Below are 26,809 nucleotides of genomic sequence, written 5' to 3'. Positions count from 1 at the left end.
TAGTAGTAACGCTTTCGCTTTAAAAGTGGGCACTTGCTCCTAAAAAAAAAATGTGAAGGAGCCGGTGAACTCTAGTAGCGCAGGGATTCTTTGTCTTCGCCTTCCATCTGGGTGCTCGAACATGCAGGAATGTTGCGTTTAACTCAAGTTTAACTCTAAGTTTAAAGTCAAGAAGAGAGCGATAAAGGATGAATGTTTAGAACGTAAAGCTTCAATGCAAGTGGCGCGTCTCCAGCTGAAAGTGGACATACCGGGCTTGGAGCTTCCTTTTTCATTATAAATTTTATGTTTACCCTCCTGTTTCTCTTGTTGTCACACACAAGGTCCGTACAGGTTGTGCTGGCGTATGTTGGCTGCAGCCCCTTGGGCTGTAGCTAAGGCAGTGTTGTAGCTGCCGCGGTACCTCCTCGCTTGGACTTCTTTCCGAGCCAGACATCAAGGGGTGGGCTGTTTCCAGAAAAACAGGTCGGTGCGGGTGCCAGGTCTGGCTTCCATGTTGAACACCGAGACTAAAGGAAAAGGAAAACACGAGACACGATTAGTGAAACTTAATATACCAAGCATTGAAATACGCTCGTTACATATACCCAACTATTCAAGACAAAAGCATTTTTGAGCGGGAAAGAGGGCAACCGTATCTGCAGATCAGGCTTGCATTTTTTCGCTATTAAGGTTATTGCTATCGACTGCCAGACGCGAGCGAATGAAACACAAAAAGAAAAAAAGAATTGACCATTACTTTCAATATTTAAAATTTTTGTCTCCTAATGTTTGACACAATGTAGAACGGTACTACGTAGTGAGTCTTACTCGGGGGAAATTTCTAACAGCTCCATTTAACATGTGGTAGGACATTTTACATTCGCCGGAGACTCATTTGATACCTCAACCTAATTCAACCTAGTAAGGTGCCATGTAAATAATTATGCAATAGTGACCGCCATCCCAAGAGGCGCAAAAAGGAGAGTTCAAATCATTCGCATGCCTTGACTTTTCTAAACCTCTCAGAAACTGTGTGAAAAAAGCCAATCGCTCTCGTTATTGTTATCGGTATCGTTATCGCTCTCGTTACCACAGCGCATTAAGTAGCGATTACTTCACTCCGGTGATCCGTCACTTGTGCTAACAATTTTTATTCCACACCACTGTACATGTGGTTAGGCATTTCACTAAGCCCTCTGACGGCTTTCCCACAACAAATTAAATTGGTAATAAAATTTCACGTGACACTGATTTTACCGAAACGTTGCCAAGCTAACACTATAAGTCACTCATGTTAGGGCGACGCAAGCAATTAATAATTAACCTAATTCATCTGAACAGACGCGCAGTCAACTGAGGTCACTGAACTTCTATGTTCACACCCCACTGTGGGCCACGAGGTTCTTCGTAATGGAAGCCTTTCGAATATATACGCCTATCTGTGGTTCTACAATGGGAGATAAAATTAAAATATGCAGCCCGTTCAGAATTTCGCCTTCATCAGAATACCATGGCTGAAGGACAAAATACCATCAAAGCGAACAGTGAGCTGTACAGGGTATGCGGTTAAACTACAGTACCGCGCCGTTAACCAGAATACCAGCTTGCATGGATTTAGCAGAGACATTCATGTCTTGTAAGGGCACCAGTTCTATCACGACAACATCGGCCACGAGCGCGAAAGGACGGGAAAGACGCAAGCGTACCGCAATTGCTTGCCCCTGGAGGTCTACGAAGGCCAAATGGAGAGACAGGTGCCATTGATGGTCCAACCCTTGGACAGATGGCCACACTGGACGCGGGTGCCGATAGAGTAAGCCCCGTCGTCCGAGACTCTAGGTGAAGGGGAGAGCAAAGAGGCCATTCATTACCTTCCGATGGGCACGGGAGTAGTGCTGAGATAAGGGAATGTCGTTGGATAGAGAAGAACAGGTTGGAGGAACCCGGGCGGTCGCCGATGTCTTTGCTCGGACGGTCGCTATCCGACGGAAGCACTCAACACATTCCCTTTTTAATGGTCCAATAAAAGTTTTCCACTGTAGAGTAATGACGGAATTTCGGACGCTGCTCTTCGGGCTGCTCTCCGCGGGGTTGCTACATCTGAGGTCCATACACGAAGACGACCCAGAGAAAGCGGTTTAAGGGCTCTAGGGCAGAATTTCCGATGGGCACGGGCGTAGTGCTGAGATAAGGGAATGTCGTTGGATAGAGAACAACAGGTTGGAGGAACCCGGGCGGTCGCCGATGTCTTTGCTCGGACGGTCGCTATCCGACGGAAGCACTCAACACATTCCCTTTTTAATGGTCCAATAAATGTTTTCCACTGGAGAGTAATGACGGAATTTCGGACGCTGCTCTTCGGGCTGCTCTCCGCAGGGTTGCTCGATCTGAGGTCCACACACGAAGACGACAAAGAGAAAGCGGCTTAAGGGCTCTAGGGCAGAATCCGTGCTGCGTAAGACACATTCGGTGGTCGATTGAGTACTTTTACGGAAACACTGAGCACGGAAGGAACGCGAAGTCTAGGATGGTTAAGAAAAAAAAGGAAATTGGGAACAGCAATCTGCATAAACTGATAGATTGATATCTTAATAAATTGATTAAATTGGTTATTTGGTTCAATTGATGTAATTTATTTGATTATTGAGAAATGGTTTAATTTAGAAACTGACTGAGAAATTGCTCGATCGGTTGATTGAGACATTGATTGATTGATTGAGAACATGACTGAAAATTTGAGAAAGTGAATGATTGAGGAATTGACCATTTGAATGAACGAACCCAACGAAATTAATCGGAGAATGAAATGCGCGATGGGTTCCATAATCAACGTGTGCGAAAGTTTGCAAAGAATTCCAGTGTAGTGAATAGACTAAATAGAACAGGACTATTTTTAAAATCTCTAACATTATTCTCTGCGGGAAATAATGGGTTAGCGTTCTGGTACCGCCATGAAGATAAGTACAGGAAAGATGCGTGTCGTACCAGAGTTACTGCAAACACCTTTGTCGTGCGAAAAAGCCCAGGATAGGAGCCTCTGTTGCACAACACAATGCACGAAGAAAAGCTTTTCTCGCGGCACAAAATTGTGTCACGCGACAAAAAGTTCTGTCGTGCGTTTTTTCGTGCCGCTCGCCAGTCAGCCGATATTTGTTCCAGATCCTTCATGCTTCTTTCTTCCTTGAACCTGCGTCCTTTTTACGTAGTTCGAGGGCTGTTTGAATATGGTAAGGATTAAAATTTTTTCACGGTGACTATTATGTAAGCAAACGAAAGCACAGGACATGAACTGGCTAAATTAAGTGACGCTATTCAGTTGTAGCTCCTGGGCATTTGTGCTGGATCGACTTCTCATCCTTTCACTACCAGATTACCTTGCTCAACAATGGGATGAGTACAGCAAACAGGAAGCATTCATTCATGCGCACAGGCTGGATAAATATTTCTTACTCATTTCTTTGATAACAAACTATGTTTTCTCTTTCATGTTAAATGCTGCTTCATATTTAACGGCTGCCTTTTCTCCACGCAAAAAGATACTGAGAAAAATTGAAAACCAATATGTGCGACACCGACAATACTACAGGGGAGACCAGGGAACTTGTAGAATCAATGACGTCATAATGATTTACCAACCTGTGATGTATACGGCTGGGTGCTGCCCTGGTACCACAACCAGGGGATGAAGGCATGTTCTCGGCAGGTGATGTGGATGTCCTCCTGCCAGCCTTGGCAGCGCTGCGAGAATAGGAACGAGCTTATTTTATATGTTCGAATAAATGGGGTTGTTCGAGCCTACGCTAAGTAAAATCTCCCCAATCAAATGAAAAAAAATGACGGTTCATTTGCGCAGTTAGAAAAAAATGCGAATTTGGTGCACTAACAGTTTGTTTCTGATTTCGGTTTCGGTGTTCAGATCCAGTCTTCACGGATGGCAGTCGTTCGGATAACGATAATGAGTCCGTATGTGCGGAATCGCATTCACTAATTTACATTCATAGATCTCTGTTGGGAGAACTCCTACCAGTCCTGGTTCAGTGGTGCAGTGGTCAAGCGATACGCCGTTCTATTTCCCTTCCCTTCATACGCTGAATGTTGTGCCGAATGCGATGCCGAAAAGCTATAACCGCGAACGCGCGGGCCCAGGCCGGTGAGATGGGAAGAGGTGGTCATGCAAGTTGGGGACATCGTTAATGACTAACCGGCCTGAATTTCCGCTCTGGATGTGGACAAACTGCAAGCAAACCAGTGCGATGAAAGCAATTTAAAAATAAAAATCACAGCAATGCTCCAGGTTTAGAGAAACCTCCCAGAAAATTAGTGGAAAAAGCCAGCCGCTCTCGTTATCGTTATCGCTGTCGTTACCGCAGCGCATTAATTATCGATTACTTCACTCCAGTGATGCGTCACTTTGGGCTATTTGTGTTCTACGCTACTGTACAGACCAAGCGCCCAGGTAAGCGGCCTTTTACTCTGCCACGCAGCGCTGCCTTGCGACAGAGGAGGAAGGCAACCAAACATTCTTGCACGCAGACTGATTACAGTGCTCAGCTTGCAGGCAGATGGCGGCGCCTTCCTGAACGATTATTGACGGTACGATTCGTTTTGCCACCTCGTGGTGAAACTGCACAAAACTGCTCTTGAATGCTTACCCGCCTCCACAACCTGCTGTAATACTGCAGGTGGTAAGCGCGAAAGCAGGCGTACGTGGCAGAAGGCGGCATCCCTCAGGGGGTTCAGGCTGGCAGGCCCACCGCGAACAATGGAGGCCAGTGCGGGAGGAGCTTCACCCTTCCTCACAATTGCCTGGGGCTCGCCTTCTTTGTGGCCACTTGCGCAGATACGGAACCACTCTCCTCCTTCCCTAGACTGCTCGGTCCACCCTCTTCACCGATGAGGTCCCCCCGCACTCTAGACCACGTAGAGCAAATATGGATAATCATTTGACCACAGGAAGGAAGCGAAAGCATTGTATGATTGTTGTATGATTTGCGGCATCAGATCAAGTCGAATATCGGAAGGAGTTTTAAGGAAGTGATTGCTCCACCAAACAGGATAGCGGTGCAATTCACGCTGCCAAGCTTGCTATCAGTGCAGCCGTCAGCTCGCGAGGAGTGCGTTCGTGGCCGTAAATTTAAGACAGTTCTGGTCCAAAAGCACGACAAACTTTTTGCCATCCGGTCGCAGATTCACTTTTCTTCAAGTACTACGAAGCCGCCTTCTTTGAAAGAACTCCATCTGTCACTGTGAAAAGAACGAAATAAGCTTCTGTTGTTACTGGATCAATTCCGTCCTTAAGAGCCGGCTACTAACTACCCCTACATTTGTTTCAGGCCGCATTGATCATCTTCGCGAAGTAGGTGTTCCCTCATGCCATACTAAACACACTTTTTCTTCTTTTGTCCCCAACACTTCAAACAGTTGGAACCACCTTCCCAGGCACATTGTCGATACTACTAACCCAAGATCTTTTAGGACTGCAATCTCTATTTGCAGATTTTAGTTTTATTTTGCGTTCGTTTTTGCTGTCTTATTGCTGTCCGCCGGAAAAGTTCTCATTTTTGGGGATTTGCTGTTTTTTCCCCTTTGCCTTCTTTTGCCTTATTTTGAGTTATGATTTATTCATTTTTCGCCGCGTTTTCGTTTCTTCTATTGTGCTTTTCTGCTGCACTGATCGGACACAATGTATGTCCTTCCCACTCCCCTCTTTAATGCCTTCGGGTCCTGAGGGTATTTGAATAAGTAAATAAATAAATAAATAAATTCTTGTTGTTACTAAAAGGCCAGGCACGAAAATACCACCGGGAATTCTGTACCGACGACACAAAATTTTCTGCTGCGTTTTGATAGGACAGCTCCCATAGTACATGTAAAAATGCCTTTTCATGGCCGCACCCACATCAAGTCATCGACGCGATGATTTGGATGGCAGCATCGGAACACAACTATCAAAACAGCGCAGGTTTACGGCCGAGGAGACGAATGTCGCAAAGAGAAAAAGGGGAAAGCAAAGTTGCGCTGCAGCTGGCATGCCCTCGCGTATGTGTAGAGGCAAAGATCAGCTCTTACAACCTCACTGGCATCAGGGATGGTGGGTCATAAACTGTGCACCACTTGCACTGCACAAGCGAAGCATAGGAATTCACATGCAACCTTTTGTGAGGAGATCTCGTTGCATTCATTACTGTGTATGGCTCCTACGGAATAGTTGATGTGTAGCTGCTCCCGGGAATGCGTGTTCGCCTGGTCAAGTTGAGCGATGTTGGTGGCACTTAGTGCACATCGAATTCAGCACCTTGGGATTTTAGGGTGCACCACCTCCGTCCATTCAAGCGCCCTACCTACGTAGAACGATCATGAGGTATGGATATGTGTATGGATATGTGTGTTGCTGCTGAAAACAAAGAGAACCTTAGAGGCCCGGTTCCTGAAAACGTGTTACGCATCACAAAGCCGTTGTCAGAGTTCTTGGAGTGCAGTTGGAAATGTATTGACAGCTGCCCCTCCCGAGTTAATTTACAAAGTATGGCAGAGTTGGCCACGTACCTGATAAGGTGAGGCTGACGGCAGACAGTCGCAGCCCCTGTAGTGGGAAAGACAGGGTCAGCAAAGATGCGCGGTGATGTAGTGTTTAAAAATACTCCGCAACAAATTGTTTTAGATACTGTTTTAGTTTTAGTGGACTGTTTGCTGATACAACGCAACTGTCCAATTTGCCTAGAATCCTACTTAAAACTAAACATGTTGACAGATTTGCTGTCTGATTGTGTTTGATGACTTGATCTCTAACCTGCTCCCCTCCGTGGGCACTTAGCGTCACATTATTGCAAGCCGGCCTCTCCACCTCTCGTTTCATTAAATTACTTTCTCTCTTTCAGCTGCGCTGTTTTCTATCTTTACAATCAAAGATTTCTACGGTCACATTTAGAAGCACACATCGCTTGCAAAATCGCACCCAGGATATGGTTTTTTCTGTTCCTTTCCCATAGTAACGGATCTGTTGTGCCGACTTCTATTACCTGCATTGGTTAAGTGACTTGAGGCTGTTCACTTTAGAGACATGCTGCAGATATGTGTTTGGTCCGGCACGAGAAAAACACTGCTCAACTATGACTTTAGACGGCCGACCGGGGCGCACCGGACAGCGCGGGCTGCGCACTGCTCTCACTCACCACGGCGTCTCCTCTTCCTTCTTTGTTCGCTGCAGCGTTGTTAGAGGCCAGCACAGGATGAAACAGGGGGACTTGTCGCTCGCTACTTCCACTACGGTGCTCATGCCTGGCATGATGCGGGACACGCAGGCGTTGGCGAGCGCTTCAGTCTCCTCTGCTACCTGGGCTCCAAGTGGTAAATACTCTAGTTACTCGCCCAAGTCTCCTCTAAAGGAGAAGCAGAGTTGTTTTTAAAATGTTGAGTGTAAATTAAAGTTTTTGGATGGAGATACGTTGAAGCCATTTATATGAATCCTGCTTACACACAAATACCATCACGACATGTATAGCAGTCAAATGGATACCGCAGCGGCGGTCTCAACAACCTCACCTTTCTGCAATCTGCCTATCGGCCACGCTTACAGGGCTAGTTCAGGAAAACAAAGCCGACCAACGCAGCCTCCAGAATAGTTGGAACATCGAGATAGTCGATGCAGCCTGCGTATAGACGATACAGGCATCTCACTGCATATGTACCGCGTATCGTATTGCATGGTGAGCGAGGGAGCACTGTCCGGGATCTCACTGAGCGAGAAGGAGCGGATTAGCCACCGTCTACTTCTTCAATCTGGGCCCTGCTTTTCTACCCCAGCATCTGCTGCCGCTCAGTGCCCAGTGTCCCTCAGTGCGCAGTGTCCCGGTGTAGAGCGCCGCACCGCCCTTACAAAAACATCTTCACACAATCTAAAGATTGTCCATAAACTTACAAAAGAAATCTTTCAGATCTTTAGCTTACCCCTGTCCACTTATCATATGCAGAATGGATGTGCAAACACTTCAATGCGTGACCAGAGTTTTTTTTTATTTTAAGAGTTTCATTGCAACCTTCTAGTCATTTTCTTTCTCGAATCTCCTCCCCAACACGGCACCATGTCAGCAATTTTCTAACGCCGGGTAAAAAGGTCATCCTAATTTGTCGTTCAGGTTAACCTTTGTCTTTACGGTCACTCCGTGTGGTATCCTGTGGGTACATAAAATCGGTCCTCAAAAATCCTATCGCATAATTAAGCATCGGAAAAGTTATATTTTTTGCATTTAACTAAAGCTTTTCAAAAACGTGACTGAAATCGAAACTAAATCACCCGGACCGGAGAATGCTTTATGTTTGCGTGCTGTTGCATTAGTGACCAATGCAGGCGCCGTGCATGCAGAAATAGCGAAACACTGCGAATACAGGAAAATAGGAAGTGAGACGCAAAGTGCCCCCGTGTGTGTCACTCCTTGCAGCCAAAGTCAACACTTCGGAGCATTCCTCACCTTGGGAAGCTTCCCAGCCTTGAGCCTTTCTGTGAACAGAGTAGGTTCAGGCTGTCGTTCGAACCATTCCATGTGACGACCACCTAGCAGACAGTGGCCACAGACCTAGTCCTGCGTAGAAAACCCACCTTTGAGGAACATACAACTCAGCCACGAACAGCCTAAAATACTAAAAAACTCAAGCACGTGGGTTTGTGTTGTTGAATTTGTAGATAGACGAACACAGATCTGTGACGCAAAGGATCTGCGGTGGTGCTTGTATCGCTGGCCGGACCGACTGGGTGAAAAACGTGGGGATGAAAATTAGGCTTTGCGCTCGTAGGAATACATGGAAGCGAAAGTTTTCAAAGCAGTTTTCTCCTTTCACAGAGCAACTATGAGAACACCCTCACCCTAGTTTATCATAGAACAGATTCTGAAATTATCAAGCCTTGTTTCGAAGGCGATATATTTTTAAAGCATCGAGTTAAGTGCTCGTGGGGGGATTCCATCAAAACGCGGCCGCCATGGTCGGGTTCGAACCCGGGAACTCCGGATTAGTAGCAGAGCGCCCTAACCACTGAGCCACGGTGGCGGGGCTCGGTAAAGCTTGCAGTGATTATCGTGGGGGTGATCTTCGGGAGCATGGCGTATTGTAACACAAGTAAGCAAGACTTTCTTAAAATGATATGCTACGCTATATGCTTCTACACATGCGACAAGAGATACCTTACAAGCAGCCTATGAGTTCTTTCACAACTGGTTTGAAAAGCTTTCCATCTTCACAGTGGTTTTATGCTTTGATGAAGAGAAGGGGCTACTGAAATTTGGTGAATCGTTAAGTTTGTAGTGAAGCACAAACAAGGACACACTGGCAAGAAACTTGGAGCAGTGTGGCGCTCCAGGCCGAAGGAGAAGCGCAGCACTGACCTCTTGAATGCAAGAAGCTGCAAGCTAATTACCCTACAGGAAGCAATCAGAATAGCAATTACCGCATGCTAGTCACTACATTCACGTTATATGCTTCTGCACATGCGACAAGACATGCCTCACAACCAACCTATGAGTTTTCTCACAACTGGTTTTAAAATCTTTCCTTCTTCACTGTGTTTTTATCCAGTGATAAACAGTACAATAAAGAAACACATTAGACTTGCTTAGTAGTATTCCTGCCTCAGATTCCATGCCGGCAACTGCAAAATTGAAACAGTGCAAAAAGAAAAACTGCCAGCAAAGGGACAAATTTTCTTCCAGCTTTCAGTGGGATGATTCAACTCTGATAAAAACAACCTTTCTTAGATGTGCCTTAACAATGACAATAAATTCAGTAACCCTGCAAGAGTACGGTCAAGGAAAAAAATTTAGAGTGCCCTCAGCAATCCTTTCGAATGTGGCAGCTTCACTATTTTGTAATTCTTTCAGTGCAGCTAAAGTCTCTCAAAGATGCCTTCTTTTTTTTGAGTTTGCCTGTTCTCAGTTTCATTAAGACAAATGTGATACATACGGTAGACAAGGAAGAAGCACTGCCAGTACTTCAAAAGTCCACTTTCTGATTACCAACATCACTCGCAGTTTATAAATTGTGGCTTCTACTTTTTTTATGATTATTAAGGTTCAATATAAAAAAGGCGCCCAATAAAGCCAAAAGCACAATGCCTAGCAAGTGCTCCAGTGGCCATTGAGACATGACTGTCTCAATGATGATGCCTGCCACAGAAAAGAACTCTTTCAGACAAATGAAAAGAACCTTTTCTAGAGACTGTTATACTGGGTACATCAGGGAAGGAGGATGGCTAGAGAGATGACTAAGGGAACAAAGACAGCACTGCATGTACAAATAAAAAATAGATCAATAATTCCCATCTGCTAGTACTTGCCTGCAAAGTAAACATCCAATGTGTGATCTCTCCACGGTAGTCTTTGTCCGACTCGCCGGGCTTTACCGGCGAGATATTTCTGCACGGCCACATAGAAGCAAGGTCAGACAGACGCTCACTGTAGCTTACCTGCAAGTCATATTACTTTGTTCAGGTAGAAAATAAAGAAACAGCCTACTTCAGCCTCACAGCCTTCTTGTCATATGTGTAGTAGAGGAAGTACAGTACTTCGCAGACACTGGCTGGAGGTTGTCTGCCCCTGAAGTGCTCCCTGTTAGAAAAGCACAAAGCAGATGTCCATGCCTAAAACTTGGGGAGGCACTTAACCTCCGTCTGGTATGACATGATAGCGTTAATCGGTCCCTTCTGCAGCCAGGGTACTCTTTGCATATAACTTAGCAGTCATGGACACTGCCCTTCCTTTGGTGATCATAAAACACTTTACCTACCATTAAGAGTACAATTCAACAGCATTAGAGATGACTCTTGCGCAAGTACTCCTTTTCTGTCGCCTAGGTTCTGCCTATGCCCATATATGCAAAATTGGTCATTCTCTACTTTCATAGATCGCAGAGATTCCTCATAGCAATCCTGGCGCAGTGGTGCAGCGGTTAAGAGATTTAAAAACACTGTCAACGGTGGGGCTTGTGAGACCGAGGTTGTTTCTCAAGCAACCTCTCCTGACCAGTGAATAACTGTCACCTGCCACAGTGGGCAGATAGTGAGGACCTGACAACTGTGTGCTGTAAAACCGACATACTGTGAAACCAAAAAACTCAAAAAAGGCGCTATCTGCGCTAGGTGTTCACATGAGGCGCCATTCAATAATCGGTGAAACCATGATAGATTTCAACCGATGACTGTTTCTCGATGGTGTTCATATATTTCGAAATGTGTTTCTGTATAGCGTGAGGAACTGGAGACTGCGGGGAGATGTTCACCTATAGTATGCTCAATTGTTCTTCGAGTGTTGTTTTTAGACCAGTGGTTGACAGAAAAGGGATTGTGCAAAGTGATGGTCGCCGTGGAATTTGTGAATTTCTTGCCACATTTTCTTAGATGTATCTGAAATATTTATTGATGATTTATAATCTTCCAAACAGCATTTTTCTCCAGCACACGAGACTAGGGGAAAAAGAGCATAAGACACGGTTAGTAAAGATCTATTAATGGATTTCCGCGAACGAATGCGCGGCACACAATATACCGAAATACGCTCTTTACATATACATATACCTCTTTACATATAGCAGAGAGACGCGAGCGATGGAAAAACAAAAAGGAAGGAAGAATTGATAATTACCTACAATATTTAAAATTTTTTATCTCAGAATGCTGGATGTGAAAAGGTGCTACGTGGTGTGTCTTACTCGGTACGCAAGCAATAATTAACCTAATTCATCTGAACAGACGCGCAGTCAACAGAGGTTACTGAACTACTATATTCACTCCCCACTGTGGGCTATGAGGCTCTTTGTAATGGAAGCCTTTGGAATAAGTCCGGCTTTATGTGGCTCTAAAATGTGAGCCGAAATTCAAATATACAACCCCTCCAGCATTTCGCCTCCATCAGAATAGGATGGCTGAAGAACAGAATACCATTAAAGCGAACAGAGAGCTGTACAGGGTATGTGGTTAAACTACAGTACCATGCCGTAAACCAGAACACCAGCTTGCATGGATTTTGTGGAGACATTAACGAATTGTAAGGGCAATCCAGTTCTATGGCGACAACATTGGCCGCGATCGCGAAAGGACGGAAAAGACGTAAGTGCACGTTTGCTATATCATATATTTTTCCTGCTCAAAGTGCTGAATGTGATGCCGAAAAGCCATCACCACGAATGCGCGGCACCAGGCCTGTAAGATTTGCAGAGGTGGTTGTGAAAGATTTTCCTATGAGTGATGGGGACACCGCTAGTCACGAAGAGGCATGAATTTCTATTCTGGATGTAGACACTGCAAGAAAACAAACTGTCAGCAAAAATAAATCAGATAATCAATTCAAAAATAAAAAAATGGCAGTGGTTTAGCTCTGGTTAAACCTGGAATGACGCGATAGCTACAGCTGGTAGAGTCGAACTTGGTCACGTGACCAACCACCTGATCACCCATGGCGCCACGCCACCGGCAGCTGCTCCACACCACGTGACAGCGTGGCGGCGCTGCCACGCTGAAGGCTCGAAGCTGACAAAATATCAGTGAAGGGCCTGTGTGTTTTGTCATGAAGAATGTGCTCATTGCGATCCCGAGGGTACAGATTCGTCCATCGAAGGCTCGAAACCTACAAAATAATATCAGTGAAGTACCTGTGTGTTTTGTCATGAAGAATGTGCTCGTTACGATCCTCAGGGTACGAATAAATCCGTCGAAGGCTCAAAACCTACAAAATAATATCAGTGAAAGACCTGTGTGTTTTGTCATGAAGAATGCGCTCGTTGCGATCCCGAGGGTACGGATTCGTCCGTCGAAGGCTCGAAACCTACAAAATATTATCAGTGAAGGACCTGTGTGTTTTGTCATGAAGAATGTGCTCGTTACGATCCCGAGGGTACGGATTCGTCCCTCGAAGGCTCGAAACCTACAAAATATTATCAGTGAAGGACCTGTGTGTTTTGTCATGAAGAATGTGCTCGTTATGATCCCGAGGGTACGGATTCATCCGTCGAAGGCTCGAAGCCGACAAAATAATATCAGTGAAAGACCTGTGTGTTTTGTCATGAAGAATGTGCTCGTTACAAACCCGAGGGTACAGATTCGTCCGTCCCCGTCAAATTCATCTAAAACCTGACTCGAATAAGAAGCTGAAAGCTGACGGTTTGGGCTGAAAACAGACTGCGCAGCCGCAGAAGCCAAATACACCGACTGCGGGAAGTGGAGCCGACGGGAGAAGTCGAGCCCCTGAATCAGCAGCATCCTGAAACAGTATAGACGAGAAGCAAAGGTATATTATTGTAGCTATTGCACCCGGAGTTGCACCCTATGCGACCGTAACCCGGTGTAGACTTGAACTGCTCTCCTTTTTAAACAGGGGATATGGAACACGATCAAATCTCTCAGCGTGCCTCATGGATTGGGATTAGTAGTATTCGATTGGTTAAATAGTAGTTCCGAAAAACCGGCCGGCTGCTGAACAAAACCGGATAGCCCGCTAAGCTCAGAGGCACTTTTAGGGCACAGCACCGAATTCGTGCTAGGGGCTATTACAGTTGTTTGTTGCGTGTCCAACCGAAACAGGTTTTATTTGGTTCTTTCGGTTCTGTTATGCCTATCATGCTGTCATGCCTGAATAGTTAAAAAAGTGCTACAATAGTAGCAATTTATTGCAGCCGTGGAGAGGGCATGATGCTCGATGAGAAATATCAATGAAGGCTTGCCTTTGCTGTTAACAAAAGCTGGATGCCGCCTCGCACAATGATCAGAAGCTGGCCCAGGGCATCGTTAAGAAAATAGAGATGAGCGCTAGGAGGAACTAATAAGTGAAAACATCAGGATGAAAGGGCTCCACTAGGCTGGTGAAACAAACAGAATGACTGGCATCACCCAGAGCTCCGAAATCGATGTACGATGCAGAGCGCAGCGCTTAGCTCGCAGATGCGGGGAATCCTGGTGGCGTTCCAGTAGCACTGGGACCTGGCGAATTCTCATTGGAAGTCGGCGGCTACCAGGTATTATTCATAGTCTTGACAAGCAAGTAGAGGGCTAATTCAAGCTCAGGAAAAGTCCGTGTAAAGCAATCACTCTAGTGCTTTCCAATAATTATTTGTAAAAATTGTATTTTGAGTTCAACCAATGTACAATGCACCCACATTACAGGTATAGTAGTAAACAGGGAAATACTATTCCGAGGCTGTTATCTCACTGCAGCAGGTAAAAGTTGGTTCAGTCTTGTTTCGATCACAAGCCAATGGGAGTTTAGAAATCAGATGTTACTTATCTGTTAGTATGCATAAAAAGCCTGCCACTTTTTACAGTACATATCATGCCACAACCTCTTGCTATAACAGGCATCCTTTTATCCGCAGACCACAGAAAGCGCCACCGCTGCGTTGCGGGTCATACTGAGCGAGACTATAAACGCATAAGCCGGTTAGGAATCCTCCTCACATCGCACTTACTTTCGGCAAGGAAACAGGTCTCGACACCCTCCGATGGCACCCACGTGACGATTGCACTTCAGAGGCACTGGGCATCTGCCTCCATTGTGTTGATTCTGGCTCTTTATTGAACGAAGGACGCCGCTGCTCCTAAAAAGAAAAAAAGCAGTAAGTCACTGTTTGAACAATTTCATGTATATAGCAAACACGAATCAGATCAAGAAAATGCACTTGGCTTCCTCAAAGATGTTTACAGATAGAGTAGGGTCCTTCCCGTTTATTTAGGCAGTGAGTATGTAGTGGCGAGTTTCGCTCAACCGAGATGAGAAGCAAACAGAAGCAACTTTTAGTTATATAGAAGAGGGGACAGGAGAGAACGGAAAAAAAAATTCCGGAGGGTACATACGACTACTAAAGTGCTATCAATGTTACACCGCTGACTTCTTTCTAATCCACCCACAAATCCACTGTAATCTGTCTTTCATGCACCATAATCCCCTAACCCATATTAATACTATGGAGACTATTCTTAATCGAGCAGAATCCATACTCTACCTGTATAGGCGTTTCATACTGCACCTTCTACTGTTCAGTCAATCGCATGTTTTTTATCTGATGCAGATAAGACACAGTCTGCCCATTTCTTACTCCATTCACTGTGAATAAGTTCTTGGATCGAAGAGGAGAATGAACGTTCAGTCCGGTTTGCCTTCGAAGTAGAGCTGCCCTTCAACAATTCACCGACCTCGCCAATCCCGAAAGCAGTTTTCTCCTCTCGATGTGGATAGCTGGCAGTTCTATTGCACAACACTGAATAACGAACTTTCGACATTACCGGTTATACAACTCTTCTCGAAAGCAGTCGCATAGCAGCGGTCGATTATTGCCGCTGTTTTCCTCAAGTAACACGAACGCCCTTGCCATACGATGCCTCAGATACTACTCAAGAACTCAGATCGCGAAGATTCAAGAGCATTCGTTCAAGCTTCAGGAATAACTTAATTGGCGAGATTCAACTTCTGAGGGGCTGTCTTCTTGAATGCAAGCCGCAACCAAGTCTTTCTGACACAGACTCCACATTGGAGTCACTGTATTCTACGCCATTTGCCTTCTGCTTTCTTTTAACGGAATACTGATCATCAATTTAGTCTAGCTAGCCTGTTTCGTAATACCCAAAGGTCGCGAACGTTGGCGCTCTGTCAAGCGCTGCTGAGTATCCCCCGGCTAACATGTCCGGAATATGTCAACAGAAAGTAGATACAGTCTTAAGGCACTGCACACTCTAGATTCACCTTTCTTTGCTTGAAAAGCAACCTGGTTTTGTGGCCTATGGTTTGTATTCTGGCCTCGCAATGTAAAAGGCCCGGGATGTATCGCTTAAACGTTCGAAAGAAATTTTGTTTTTCATTGATAGCGCGGTGGTGGCGTACCGAAGACCTTCCTGACAATAGAGCATTTTATGCCCCTGGCAATGTGTAAAAATGACACCCCCCTTCCTCCGAATCCGCCTCAAAATGGATGGGGGCTATTTTTGAGCTGCTTTCTACCACGGGCTTCCATACACTGTGGCTGGTACGATGGCGAGGGTATGGCTTGTGGACATCTAAATGAAGTGCCGCGAATGACGAGTTGCTGCAAACTCACTGTCCGAAGCAGACAGGCTGATCCTTGAGCCGGAGAAGCCATCACACCGAATGCGGGAAGTGAGATGGCAGGGTCGAGCTGAGCTCGCCTGGCCATGAGGAGGAACCTGGAACAGTGTAGAAGAGAAGTGGTCAGAGGAAAACCAGTGGAACCACTGGATACGAAGTGGAACGCCACGCGACCGTAATCAATTGTGCTCTTGAACGGGTCTACAAACTGCTCACAAACTTCAGCTTGATAAATAGAGCAGCTGCTGCAAGGTCCTCCCAGACCTCTCAGCACGTAGCGTGGTGTGACAGTTTTCGATAGGTCGGCAAGTTCTTCTTGTGAATTTTTCATAAGGATTCAAGAAGAAAGACCGCCAGTGTGTGTCTGGCATTGATTTTTGTTAATAGGAGAACCTTCACCGAGAATTAGAGACAAGCACTTCTGTTTCCTTGGGTGCTAATACTTAGCGCATGGCTTGGAGCATTAGAGAGAGCTGCGACGTCATCTGCGCCGTATGAAAATGACTGAGTGGGTGCGGAAAAGAACGCCATAGGCCCCTAGGATGAGATGTGCCGGCAGAGGGATGCCACGAATTTCTGATAAATGCAATTACAGCTTCTTTGTAAACCCAGCAGGAACGGGCTTTGTTCAGTTAGTCAGCTTTGTCACGCATAAGCAGCTAGGAATATAAGGCCTGAAATTTAGCGTCAAGGACATCTTCAATGCTGAAGCACTGCAAACTGTAAAATACCTCAGCCGAGACCTTGAAATGATGCCCGAAGAGACAATATCAATGAAGGCTCTTCTATGTCGCTAACGACAGCTGTATGTGGCCCCACACAAAGATTAGTAGGTTGCCCAATGCATCCATAAAACCTGAGAGGGACGGACGGTACGAGAAATCAATTAGGAAAAAGCCTGGAGGAAAGCAGCGGCACCACGTAAAGCATGGAATTCTGAGGACGCCGAGCGTGCTGTCGTGCGGTCCGGCTTGGAGGTCCGGGCGATGCCGGCGGCAATTTCAGCAGCCAAACCACCATGCAAATACCCACTGAAAGTTTGCAGCCACCCGCTATTAATTTCTAGTGTGCGCTCTAACGGCTTTTCTGTAATATATTGTCTTGAATACACTTTGATGAGAGGTACAGAGCTGATTTCATCACTATGCACTCAAGAGTTGAAAACACCTCCGTAAAGATCAGTCCGGGTTATGCCACACATAGTTTATAAGGATTCCTTTCTATCGGTCAACGCCTTTATGCTGCATACACATTATTACAGATAGCGGTTAAAGAGAAATACTCTTTGATGAAGTAACCAATTTCAATGCTGGAAGTGCTCTTCGGAATATAACGTTACCGCCCTGCGACAGACCATGCTGGTTGGTATACTCATGTCCGCTGGCGCATTTAATGTAGCTGGATGAGACGGGAAGAAGCTCAGCGAGACTTTGTCGGCCTGTGTCAAAGATGTGGCCATGCATGGCAAAGAACCGCTGCGGGGATCACTCACAGTCAATGCGCTTTACGACCTGCAGCACGCAAGTGAGTGAGTCTGACTTCTTTCACGAATGAGTGCGAGTCACAAGAACTGAGAATGTTATATATGTATTGCGCATTAAAAAAAAGAACAGTGTCGCTTTCTGCGGTGCCAGTTTTGCCGCAGTCTCCTGCTATATATATTACGCAGACCACTTTACCCGGAGACATCAGGAAAGGCCAACACTTCGTCGCAGGTCATACTGAGTGGGACAGTGAAAGCACGAGGCCATCTGCAATGCATCTTACGTCGAGCTTTCTTCTGGCGAGGAATCCGTTCTTGACGTCCTCCGGTCGCACCCACAAGACGACTGCACTTCAGAGGCGGTAGGCATCAAGTCTACGTTGTCTGGACACGTGGTGTCGGCCCAAAGAATGTCGCTGCTGCATCGGGGCAAAGCGATGCGTCAGTATTAGAAACACACAACAGTCTGAAGTCGAATTAGGAAATTTTCAATTGGAGCCCTTTCATTGGAGCTCTGCTTGCTGCGAAAAATGGAAAAGCTATTGGTATTGGGCAAATGCTTTCATCGAAGTTAGGCACCCATGGCGAACCTGAAGCTCAAAAATAACATATGCAGCTAAATTGGTATACATGGTTTACGCGCTTTCCTCGAGATAACGTTCAGCCGGCTGATATGTCCGATAAAAGTCCGTTAAGATTTTGCGTGGGTTCCGGAACGTAGTCTCATTTTTTGGCGCTTGCAGCCAACAGGATGAATTTCATGAACGTAGAAATCGAAATGTCAACAGCAGAGTCAGTCAAAAGGGTTGCTTGAGGTCACACTTACTGCGCAGCTTGTCAAGAAAGACAGTTGAATCGATAGCAAAGCACGCCACGTGACGAGCAATGTCCGTACACCATTCAGTCAGATGTGGTGCTGCTTTTCAGAATGCCCCCAAGCTTACATATGCACTTAAAGCCAGCACACGCCACACGAGCACGAATCGTCATCACCTAGGTGTACCTGCTTGGTTCCGATAAATGTCTGTTCTGGAGTCTGCACACTGCCAATGTCGTCGATAAGTTGATTTAGCTTCTTTCGCACGTATCGAGGCATGTATCACCGAACTGGTGCTGAGCAATGTCACCCAGTTTCAGCCTATCTAGCCGAGAGTATCTACCTTTCATTGGGGGTGGGTGAAGCTGACGGCTAAAACAGCGTGCATTTGCACTTTACCGCCGTGACCACTCTTCTGCTGACTTTCGGGTTTCGGATTCCATTTCCCCAATTCGCATATTTTCGGAAAAATGCAAAACACTGTTTTGTGGCCTATGGTTTCCGTGCTCGCCTCACAGTATAAAGTGCTGGTTTCGATTACCCGGAGCTTTGGAAGAAATTTCTTTTTAAGTGATGCCACGGTGACGACGTGGTGTTTTTCGTGACCGCTTTTGTAGTGAACCACTCCGAGGTTGGCAGCCAATGAACCTTGCAATGCTGGAAACGGCTTACCGAATAGCTGAACATGCCATGGACCACGGGAATGCATAAAAATTTCGCCCCTCCCTGAAATTTTTTCTTACTCCGATTTCTCATTTTTTTTACCTTTCACCTGGTCGGCCATCACACACTGCAGCCGCTGCGATCACAAGAGCCTATCTGTGACCATTGCGATCAAATTCGTTAAAAAATTGTGGACAAATGACGAGCTGCAAACTCACAGATCGGGTCGAGCACGCTGAGTCATGAGCCGCAGAATTAAGCCATCAGACCGATTGCGGGAAGTGGGATCGCAGGGTGGAGGATGGCTTCCGAAAGACACCGAACCTGCAACAGTACAGAAGTGAAGAGAAGAAAGAGGAACCATTGGAACCGCAGTAAGCGTGCAGAAGTAAAGAGAACAAAGAGGAATCAATGGAACCACTGCATCCGGAGTGCTAGACAACGTGCCATAAACAAATGTACTCGTAAAAGGGCCTCCAAAGTCCTCCCAAACTTTGCCTTCTTAAGTAGAGTGCAGACAACCATGGTGTGTTGAATCTTTTAGTACGCAGCATGGAGTGGGAACAGTAGTGCTCCATTTGTCGGGTCCCGAGTTCTTCATAAAGAGGCTATTCTGTAGGCTGCTCGAGTATGTCCTGCACAGACCTTTGCTAAAAGGGGCAATTTTACGGAGGTTTAGGGAGAAGCAATTCGTTTACTTGAGTGGCACTACATGCAGCATGGCTATGATCATTAAATATACCGCTTTCTCATAACCCGTGACGTGTGACCGAGCGGGTACAGGAAAGGACGGAGGCCCCTGGGCTCAGATGAACTTGTGGTGCCCTGTCCCGACTTATTGGTTATCGTGAATGCAGTTGCTTTTCGGGAAACTTTGTGAAACCGGCCTTTTTAGGTTAGTACGTCTTAGGGGCCGGGGGGTTAGGGGCTGAGGGCCACGCCAAGCCACAATTTCTGGCTTTTTTCCCCTGCACCCTCACCATGTGTACATGGAAAAATAAATTGTTACGCAAAAGCGGCTAAGACTATCATGCCTAGAATACATCCAACAATGCGTGTAATGCTAAAGCATTCGAAGCTGTAAAATACACCAGCCGAGGCTGTGAGTTAACCAATGAGACAAGCTGTAGGAAGGGCCTTTGCTAACGGCACCTGTGTGCAGCCGCTCACAAAGACGAATCGGTGGCCGAACGCGTCTCTAACACTGCAGAAATGGGATGTACGAGGAGTCAATCAGCAAACGCCTCGGGAAATGCACGCTGCCGAGCTTGTGATATGAGGTGGCTGAAAGCGGCGGCACCACAAACAACATCGGCGAGATTTATATGACGTCAGCGCTCTGCGACAGACCATGCTAGTGCTGTGTTGCAGGTAATACTGAGAGCTAATGTAACAGTGCAAGGCCATCTGCAATGCATCTTACTCCGGCCGGGCTTTCTTCCGGCGAGGAAGCAGGTGGCACCCACATGACGACTGCACTTAAGGGGCACAGGGCACCCGGCCCCGTTGTCTTTTCTTCGACGCCGGGGTGCCGCTGCTGCATAGCAACAAAGCAAAGAGTTAGAAAAACTTCACACACACATTCGAACGAAGAATTGAATCAACCAACTTTCGACCGCACCTCTTCACTGATGTCTACAGCTAGCGCAGAGTCCTTCACATCTGCACAGGCAGTGAGTGCGTAGCTGCGTGCTCGGCACAGCCCACCGGCGAAAACTTACCGAAGTATAAAGCTTGTAGGGATCGTGTAGGTGGGTTAGTTGCATTATAATTGCAGGACAGGAGCGCGATAATAAAGAACAAAGTAGATTTTGAGTAACTGACACATGAGCAACTCGCATGGCGGCGTTGCGAGGACAATATACAATGCATTAAAGCGTGGCAGACCTATCCAGAGCAGGGCATAGATGATCCACTGTTCAGAGTGCACCACACCTTGTGAACCAGAGTAATTTGATGATGGCGTAAATTAACTTAAACATTAGAGTTATAGTGGCCAGCTGTAGTGAACGCAGTGTATGTAAAGGGTGCTAAATTATCTTCTTATGTTTTAACTCTTGTTGCTGATAGTACAACATAAAACCTTTATACGCCATTCGCTGCAACTTGTCCGCAGATGAAACAATTTGACTCACGTTCAGTTCCGTTTCCCTTGGAATTTGTGCTACTGTTAACCTCAATTCATCGACCTTAGCGATGTCGAAAGCAATTACTCGATACGGATAGGTGGCCGTCTCATTTCACAGCACTGATTCATGAAGCTTCGGCATTATGAGGTTTACATCTGTTCACAAAAGTAACCAGCATAGCAGCGGTCGAATGTTACGAACGCTCCCGCCTTCCTGTGGCTCATGACTTGAGAACTAAACTGTGTCCGTGAAGTTTGAGGCCATTATGTTCAAGCTTCAGCCAGAACTTGACGAGATTAACCTTTTCATGAACTGTCTTCACGAAGGATAGGAGTAAGCAAATCGCTCCACATCACTCCGCACTGCATTCTACGACATTCCTATTCTCTTTTTTGCCATTCCTAGAATTAAGATCATCAATTCAGTCAAGACAGACTCTTTCGTACTAACGCAGCAGTCAATAAATTATGTGCCATTTATCTCCTGAGTGAATTATCAGGGACATACCTAGAGCATATAAAAGATTACTCGGGCACTTTACCATAGTCGGTTTGCCTTGTGCACCTCTTCCTTACATGAAAGGGAAAACGTCTCAGATATTTTGTAGCCTTAACTGAGACACTCACACCTTCTCTTCTATGGTGAAGAGCGATAGCCGGGGAGTTTAGAAATATTTTCCACCCCCTGTATATATGCCTCAATTTTGCCTTCCTTTCCATCACACTATCTCAGCAGCTAATCCGTTTGTACCCTTACTCTCCTGTTTCTCCTCCTCCCTCATTTCTCATTACGCTCTGAATGGCAAATGTTTAACTTTCTACTAGGATAGCGTCAATGAAAAATACTCACCGCTTTTAGAATGGACATGATTGCCGGACTAATACAGGACGTCGCAGCCGACCAACTGCTGCAGCTCGATACGACGTCCCCACATCCAAGGCGCTGCTGCTGTCTGCAAAGGCCATGCATATAAGCCTTACAACGAGCCGCAGAAGAGCCGCGGAAGCTAAAGTGTGTCAGTGTTACGGAGAAAAATCGTTACTAGTCAACGGGCTCTGATAATTCATTAGCCTCTAGGCTCTCTATAGCCTCATCATATGCCGCTTGTTCCGTCTGCTATAATACTTTAGTGGTTAATTGTGTTAGAGACAAGACAGGTGCATGCGGGAATGCTTACTGCCTAGGTAATACTCAATTGCAAATGCCGATAAGTTGGACCGTGACGTGCTGAGTGACAATTCAAACCATGCCGTAGACGATACCCCGGAAAACCCGAAGTTAAAGGTGCACTAAAGAGGAATCTGAACTCGTCTTTTTACCGCGGGAAATATATCTACATCTTCCGGGCTTTCTTAGAAATTTCTTGATTGTCCTGTGCAGTTGATAGCCCTAATTAAATCGGATTAAATGTCCCAGCTGCCGCCTTTATTTTTTAACTCAATGCGGTAGGCAGGGTACGTAAACCAAAAAGAGTTCACGTGTATTTTTGTTTCCATGAGCCTAATTCGCGGCTATATTGTCTGTGACTGAAACAGTTCGTTCACAGAAACCTAAAAAGCAAAAGCGAAGTCGCCACTGGACTGGCTAAAAATACTATACCCGTTGGTTGTCTCCGCCTCCCTACCGCGTTGAGTCCAAAAAAAGGCGGGAGCGGGGACGTTTAATCCGATTTAATTAGGGCAATCGGCCACACAGGACAATATTTCAAAATTTCTAGGAATGCCCGGAACGTGTACACAGATTTGCCGCGGTAAAAAGACGAGTTCAGATTCCTCTTTAGTGCACCTTTAACCTCTCTTCGCAAAAGTAAAAAAAGCCATTCCCTTGCATCTCCTAGGAAGCCCACTGCGTCCCAGTTAAATGCTTCAAAGTTTTATGCGCCAGGAAGTGGCTGAGACTACGAATGGGTCCTTCCAATAAATTTGACGATTATATCGCAACACTTACGTAAAAAATGGATGGATGAGTGATTTCACTTCGGTGATCCGTCACTTGTGCTAATATTTTTTATTCCACGCCACTGTACATGTGGTGCGGCATTTCACTAAGCCGTCGGACGGCTTTCCCACAAAAGATTAAATTGGTAATAAAATTTCACACAACACTGATTTTACCGAAACGTTGCCAAGCTAGCACACTAAGTCACTCATGTTACGCGAGATGCAAGCAATTAATAACTAACCTAATTCATCTGACCAGACGCGGAATCAACTGAGGTCACTGAACTTCTATATTCACGCCCCACTCTGGGCCACGAGGTTCTTCGTAATGGAAGCCTTTGGAACATATCCGGCTTTATGTGGTTCTAACATGGGAGCCTAAATTCAAATATACAACCCGTCCAGCATTTCGCCTTCATCAGAATACCATGGCTGAATAACCGAATACCATCAAATCGAACAGTGAGCTGTACAGGGTATGTGGTTAAACTCCAGTACCGTGCCGTTAACCAGAACACCAGCTTGCATGGCTTTAGCAGAGACATTCACATCTTGTAAGGGCAATCCAGTTCTATTGCGACAACATTGGCTGCGATCGCGAAAGGACGGAAGAGATGTACACGTACCGCAATTGCTTGCCCCTGAGGGTCTACGAAGGGCAAAGGGAGAGACAGGTGCCACTGATGGTCCAACCATTGGACAGATGGCCACCCTGGGCGTGGGTGCCGAAGGAGGACACCCCTTCGTCCGAGACTCTGGGTGAAGGGGAGAGCAAAGAGGACGTTCATTAACTTCCGATGCACATGGGTGCAGTGCTGAGATAAGAGAATGTCGTAGGATAGAGAACATTAACAGCCAGAGAACAACAGGTTGGGGGAACGCTGGCGTTCGCCGGTGCCTTTGCTCGGTCGGGCGCTAGTCATCGGCGGCACTCAACACATTCCCTTTATATTAGCCCAATAAACCATTTTCCACTGGAGAGTAATGACGGAATTTCGGACGCTGCTCTTCGGGCTGCACTCCGCGTGGTTGCTTGATCTGAAATCCATGCACGAAGACGACCCAGAGAAAGCGGTTTAAGGGCTCTAGGGCAGAATCCGTGGCGCATAAGACACATTCGGTAGGACGGTTACGAAAAAAAAGGAAATTGGAAAGAGCAATCTATGTAAAGCAATCTATGTAAAGCCAGTCAGCCGATGTTTATTCCAAACCCTTCATGCTTCTTTCGTCCTTGAACCTGCGTCCTGTGTACACAATTGCTGACGGGCTGTTTGGATGTCGTCTGAATTGAATTTTTTTCACCGCGGCAATTATGCAAGCAAACGAAAGCACATGACATGAACTGGATAAATTAACTCACGTCACTCAGTTGTAGCTCCTGGCCATGTGTGAAGGATCGACTTCGCATCCCTTAAGTACCAATTTGCCTTGCAAAACAATGCAGTCAGTACAGCAAACAGGAAGCATTCATTCATTCACATTGGCTATAGAGAAATATTTCTGACTCATCTCTCCGATAACACGCAGTGTTTTCTCTTTCGCCTTAAATGCTGCTTCATACTTCAGCGGCTGCATTTTCTTCGTGTAAAAGGTACCAAGAAGAATTGAATACCAATATACCCGACACCGGCAATACTGCAGGGGAGCCCAGGGACATTGTGGAATCAATGACGTCATTTTGTTTGACCAACCTGTGACGTATCCGGCTTGGTGTTGCCCTGGTACCGCAACCAGGGGAAGGCATGTTCTCGGCAGGTGGTGTAGATGCCCTCCTGCCAGCCTTGGCAGCGCTGCGAGAATTGGAAATAGCTTATTTTCTTCGTTCGATTAAAAGACGATGTTGGGGCCTATACACATTAAAATCTCCCAAATGAACTGAAAAAAAACACGGCGGAATATTTGAGTAGTGCGGGCATATGCTAATTCGGTGCACTAGCAATTTGGTATTCCCTTCGGTTCCGTTGTCCAGATCAAGTGTTCACGGATGGAAGTTGTTCGGATAACGATAATTGGTTAATGCCCGTATAAGCGGAATCGCATTCGCTACTTTACATTCATAGATCCCTGCTGGGAGTACTCCTACCAGTCCTGGTGCAGAGGTTCGGCGGTCAAGCGATGCGCCCTTCTATTTCTCTTCCCTTGTTTGGTATATTATGTATTATTCCTGCTCAATGTGCTGAATGTGATGCCGAAAAGCCATCACCACGAATGCGCGGCACCAGGCCTGCATGATGGGCAGAGGTGGTCATGAAAGTTTTTCCTATGAGTGATGGGGACACCGTTAATCACGAAGAGGCCTGAATTTCCATTCTGGATGTGGACAATGCAAGAAAACAAAGTGCCAGCAAATATAAATCAGATAATAAATAAAAAAATAAAAAAATTGGCGATGGTTTAGCTATGGTTAAACCTGGAGTGACGAAATAGCTACAGCTGGCACAGTGGAATTTGGTCACGTGACCAACCACGTGATCAGCCACGGCGCCACGCTGCCGGCAGCTGCTCCGCACCACGTGACAGCGTGGCGGCGCCCCAACTCTGAAGGCTAGAAATGCTACAGTACTGTAGCTATCGCTACAAGATTACGGCAACGTTGTACGTTAGGAGGAATATTGAACACTATACATCCTGTCCTCTGGACTACAGTGCAAATACGGATAATCATTTTACCATAAAAAGGATGTGAAGCCATTCTATGATTGGTCACAGGAGAAATCAAATATCACGAGTTTTATGGTTTATGAGAGTTTTTAACGTCCCAAATCGACTCTTGCTATGAGGAACGCCGTAGTGAAGGGTCTGTAAAATGTCGACCACCTGGGGTTCATCTAGATGCGCTGGCATCGCAGAGCACAGGGGCCTCTAGAATTCGGCCTCTATCGAACTTCAGCTGCCGGGGCCGGGATAGAACCGGCGTCCTTCGGATCAGTAGCCGAGAGCCGCAAGCAGTGAGGCACCACGGTGGCTCAAAGGGAGTTAAGTGATTGCTCCATCAAACTGAATAGCGGTGGAATCAACACTGCCAAGCTTGCTTTCAATGCAACAATAAGCTAGCAATGAGTAGGTTCGCGGTAGTAAAATTAGACTGTGCTGGTCCAAAAGGGCGACAAATGTTTCGTCATCCGGTTGCAGATTATTACGAAGCCGCCTTCTTTAACAGAACTGCATCTGTTACTGTGACAAGAACTAAAAAAAATTCTTTTGTTACTGCAAAAATTCCTGCTTTTACTACAACGCTAGGTCCGAAAATAATACGGGAAATACTGTACCGACGACAGAAAGCCTTCTGTTTTGTTTTGATAGGGCGGCTCCCATAGGACACATAAAAACTCCTTTTCATTGTAGGACCAAAATGAGGTCATCGTCGCGATGATTAGGATGGCAGCATCGGAACACAACTACCAAAACAGCGCAGGTTTACTGCCGAGGAGATGAAGGTCGCGAAGAGAGCAACACGAGAGCAAAGTTGCGCTGCAGCTGGCATGCCCTCGCGTATGTGTAGAGGCAAAGTGCAGCTCTTACAACATCGCTGGCATCAGGGATGGTGCGTCATAAACTGTGCACCCCATGCACTGCACAAGTGAAGCACGACAATTCGAACGCAACATTTTGTGTGGATACATCGTTGCACTCTTTGGTGCGTCGAGCTCCTAGGGAATAGTTTGTGTATAGCTGCTCCCGGTTCCCATGCTGACGGCGTGTTCGCCTGACCAAGTTGAGCG

The 26,809-nt window shown here is 46.1% G+C and overlaps 2 protein-coding genes across 3 annotated transcripts; both read right to left on the bottom strand.

Annotated features, from left to right (window-relative positions):
- Positions 1 to 312: 312 nt before the first annotated feature.
- On the bottom strand, positions 313 to 7,635 carry LOC144134911 (uncharacterized). Of its 2 annotated transcripts, XM_077667718.1 has the most exons (5): positions 7,525 to 7,635; positions 7,155 to 7,315; positions 6,529 to 6,565; positions 3,619 to 3,720; positions 313 to 509 (listed from the first exon to the last, which is right to left on the bottom strand). In XM_077667718.1, exons 2-5 carry the CDS (start codon positions 7,265 to 7,267, stop codon positions 375 to 377), a joined length of 387 nt encoding a protein of 128 aa, XP_077523844.1. In that variant the 5' UTR covers positions 7,268 to 7,315; positions 7,525 to 7,635; the 3' UTR covers positions 313 to 374. The 2 variants fall into 2 exon arrangements, 1 of the variants encoding a protein (XP_077523844.1); XR_013315297.1 differs by lacking the exons at positions 3,619 to 3,720; positions 6,529 to 6,565; positions 7,155 to 7,315; positions 7,525 to 7,635 and adding an exon at positions 1,689 to 1,813 and having other exon boundaries at positions 421 to 509.
- A 2,862-nt stretch (positions 7,636 to 10,497) lies between these two features.
- Positions 10,498 to 24,866, bottom strand: LOC144134910 (uncharacterized). Its single transcript, XM_077667717.1, has 9 exons — positions 24,779 to 24,866; positions 23,714 to 23,842; positions 21,997 to 22,092; positions 20,442 to 20,555; positions 19,237 to 19,342; positions 17,823 to 17,957; positions 16,048 to 16,153; positions 14,425 to 14,553; positions 10,498 to 10,577 (listed from the first exon to the last, which is right to left on the bottom strand). The coding sequence occupies exons 5-9, from the start codon at positions 19,260 to 19,262 to the stop codon at positions 10,506 to 10,508; spliced, it is 468 nt and encodes a 155-aa protein (XP_077523843.1). The 5' UTR covers positions 19,263 to 19,342; positions 20,442 to 20,555; positions 21,997 to 22,092; positions 23,714 to 23,842; positions 24,779 to 24,866; the 3' UTR covers positions 10,498 to 10,505.
- Between the last annotated feature and the right edge of the window lie 1,943 nt (positions 24,867 to 26,809).

The sequence above is a fragment of the Amblyomma americanum genome, chromosome 5 (genome assembly GCF_052857255.1).
Source record: "Amblyomma americanum isolate KBUSLIRL-KWMA chromosome 5, ASM5285725v1, whole genome shotgun sequence".
NCBI lineage: Eukaryota > Metazoa > Arthropoda > Arachnida > Ixodida > Ixodidae > Amblyomma > Amblyomma americanum.
Note: the sequence above shows the minus strand (reverse complement) of the source record. Positions and strands in the feature narration are given on the sequence as shown.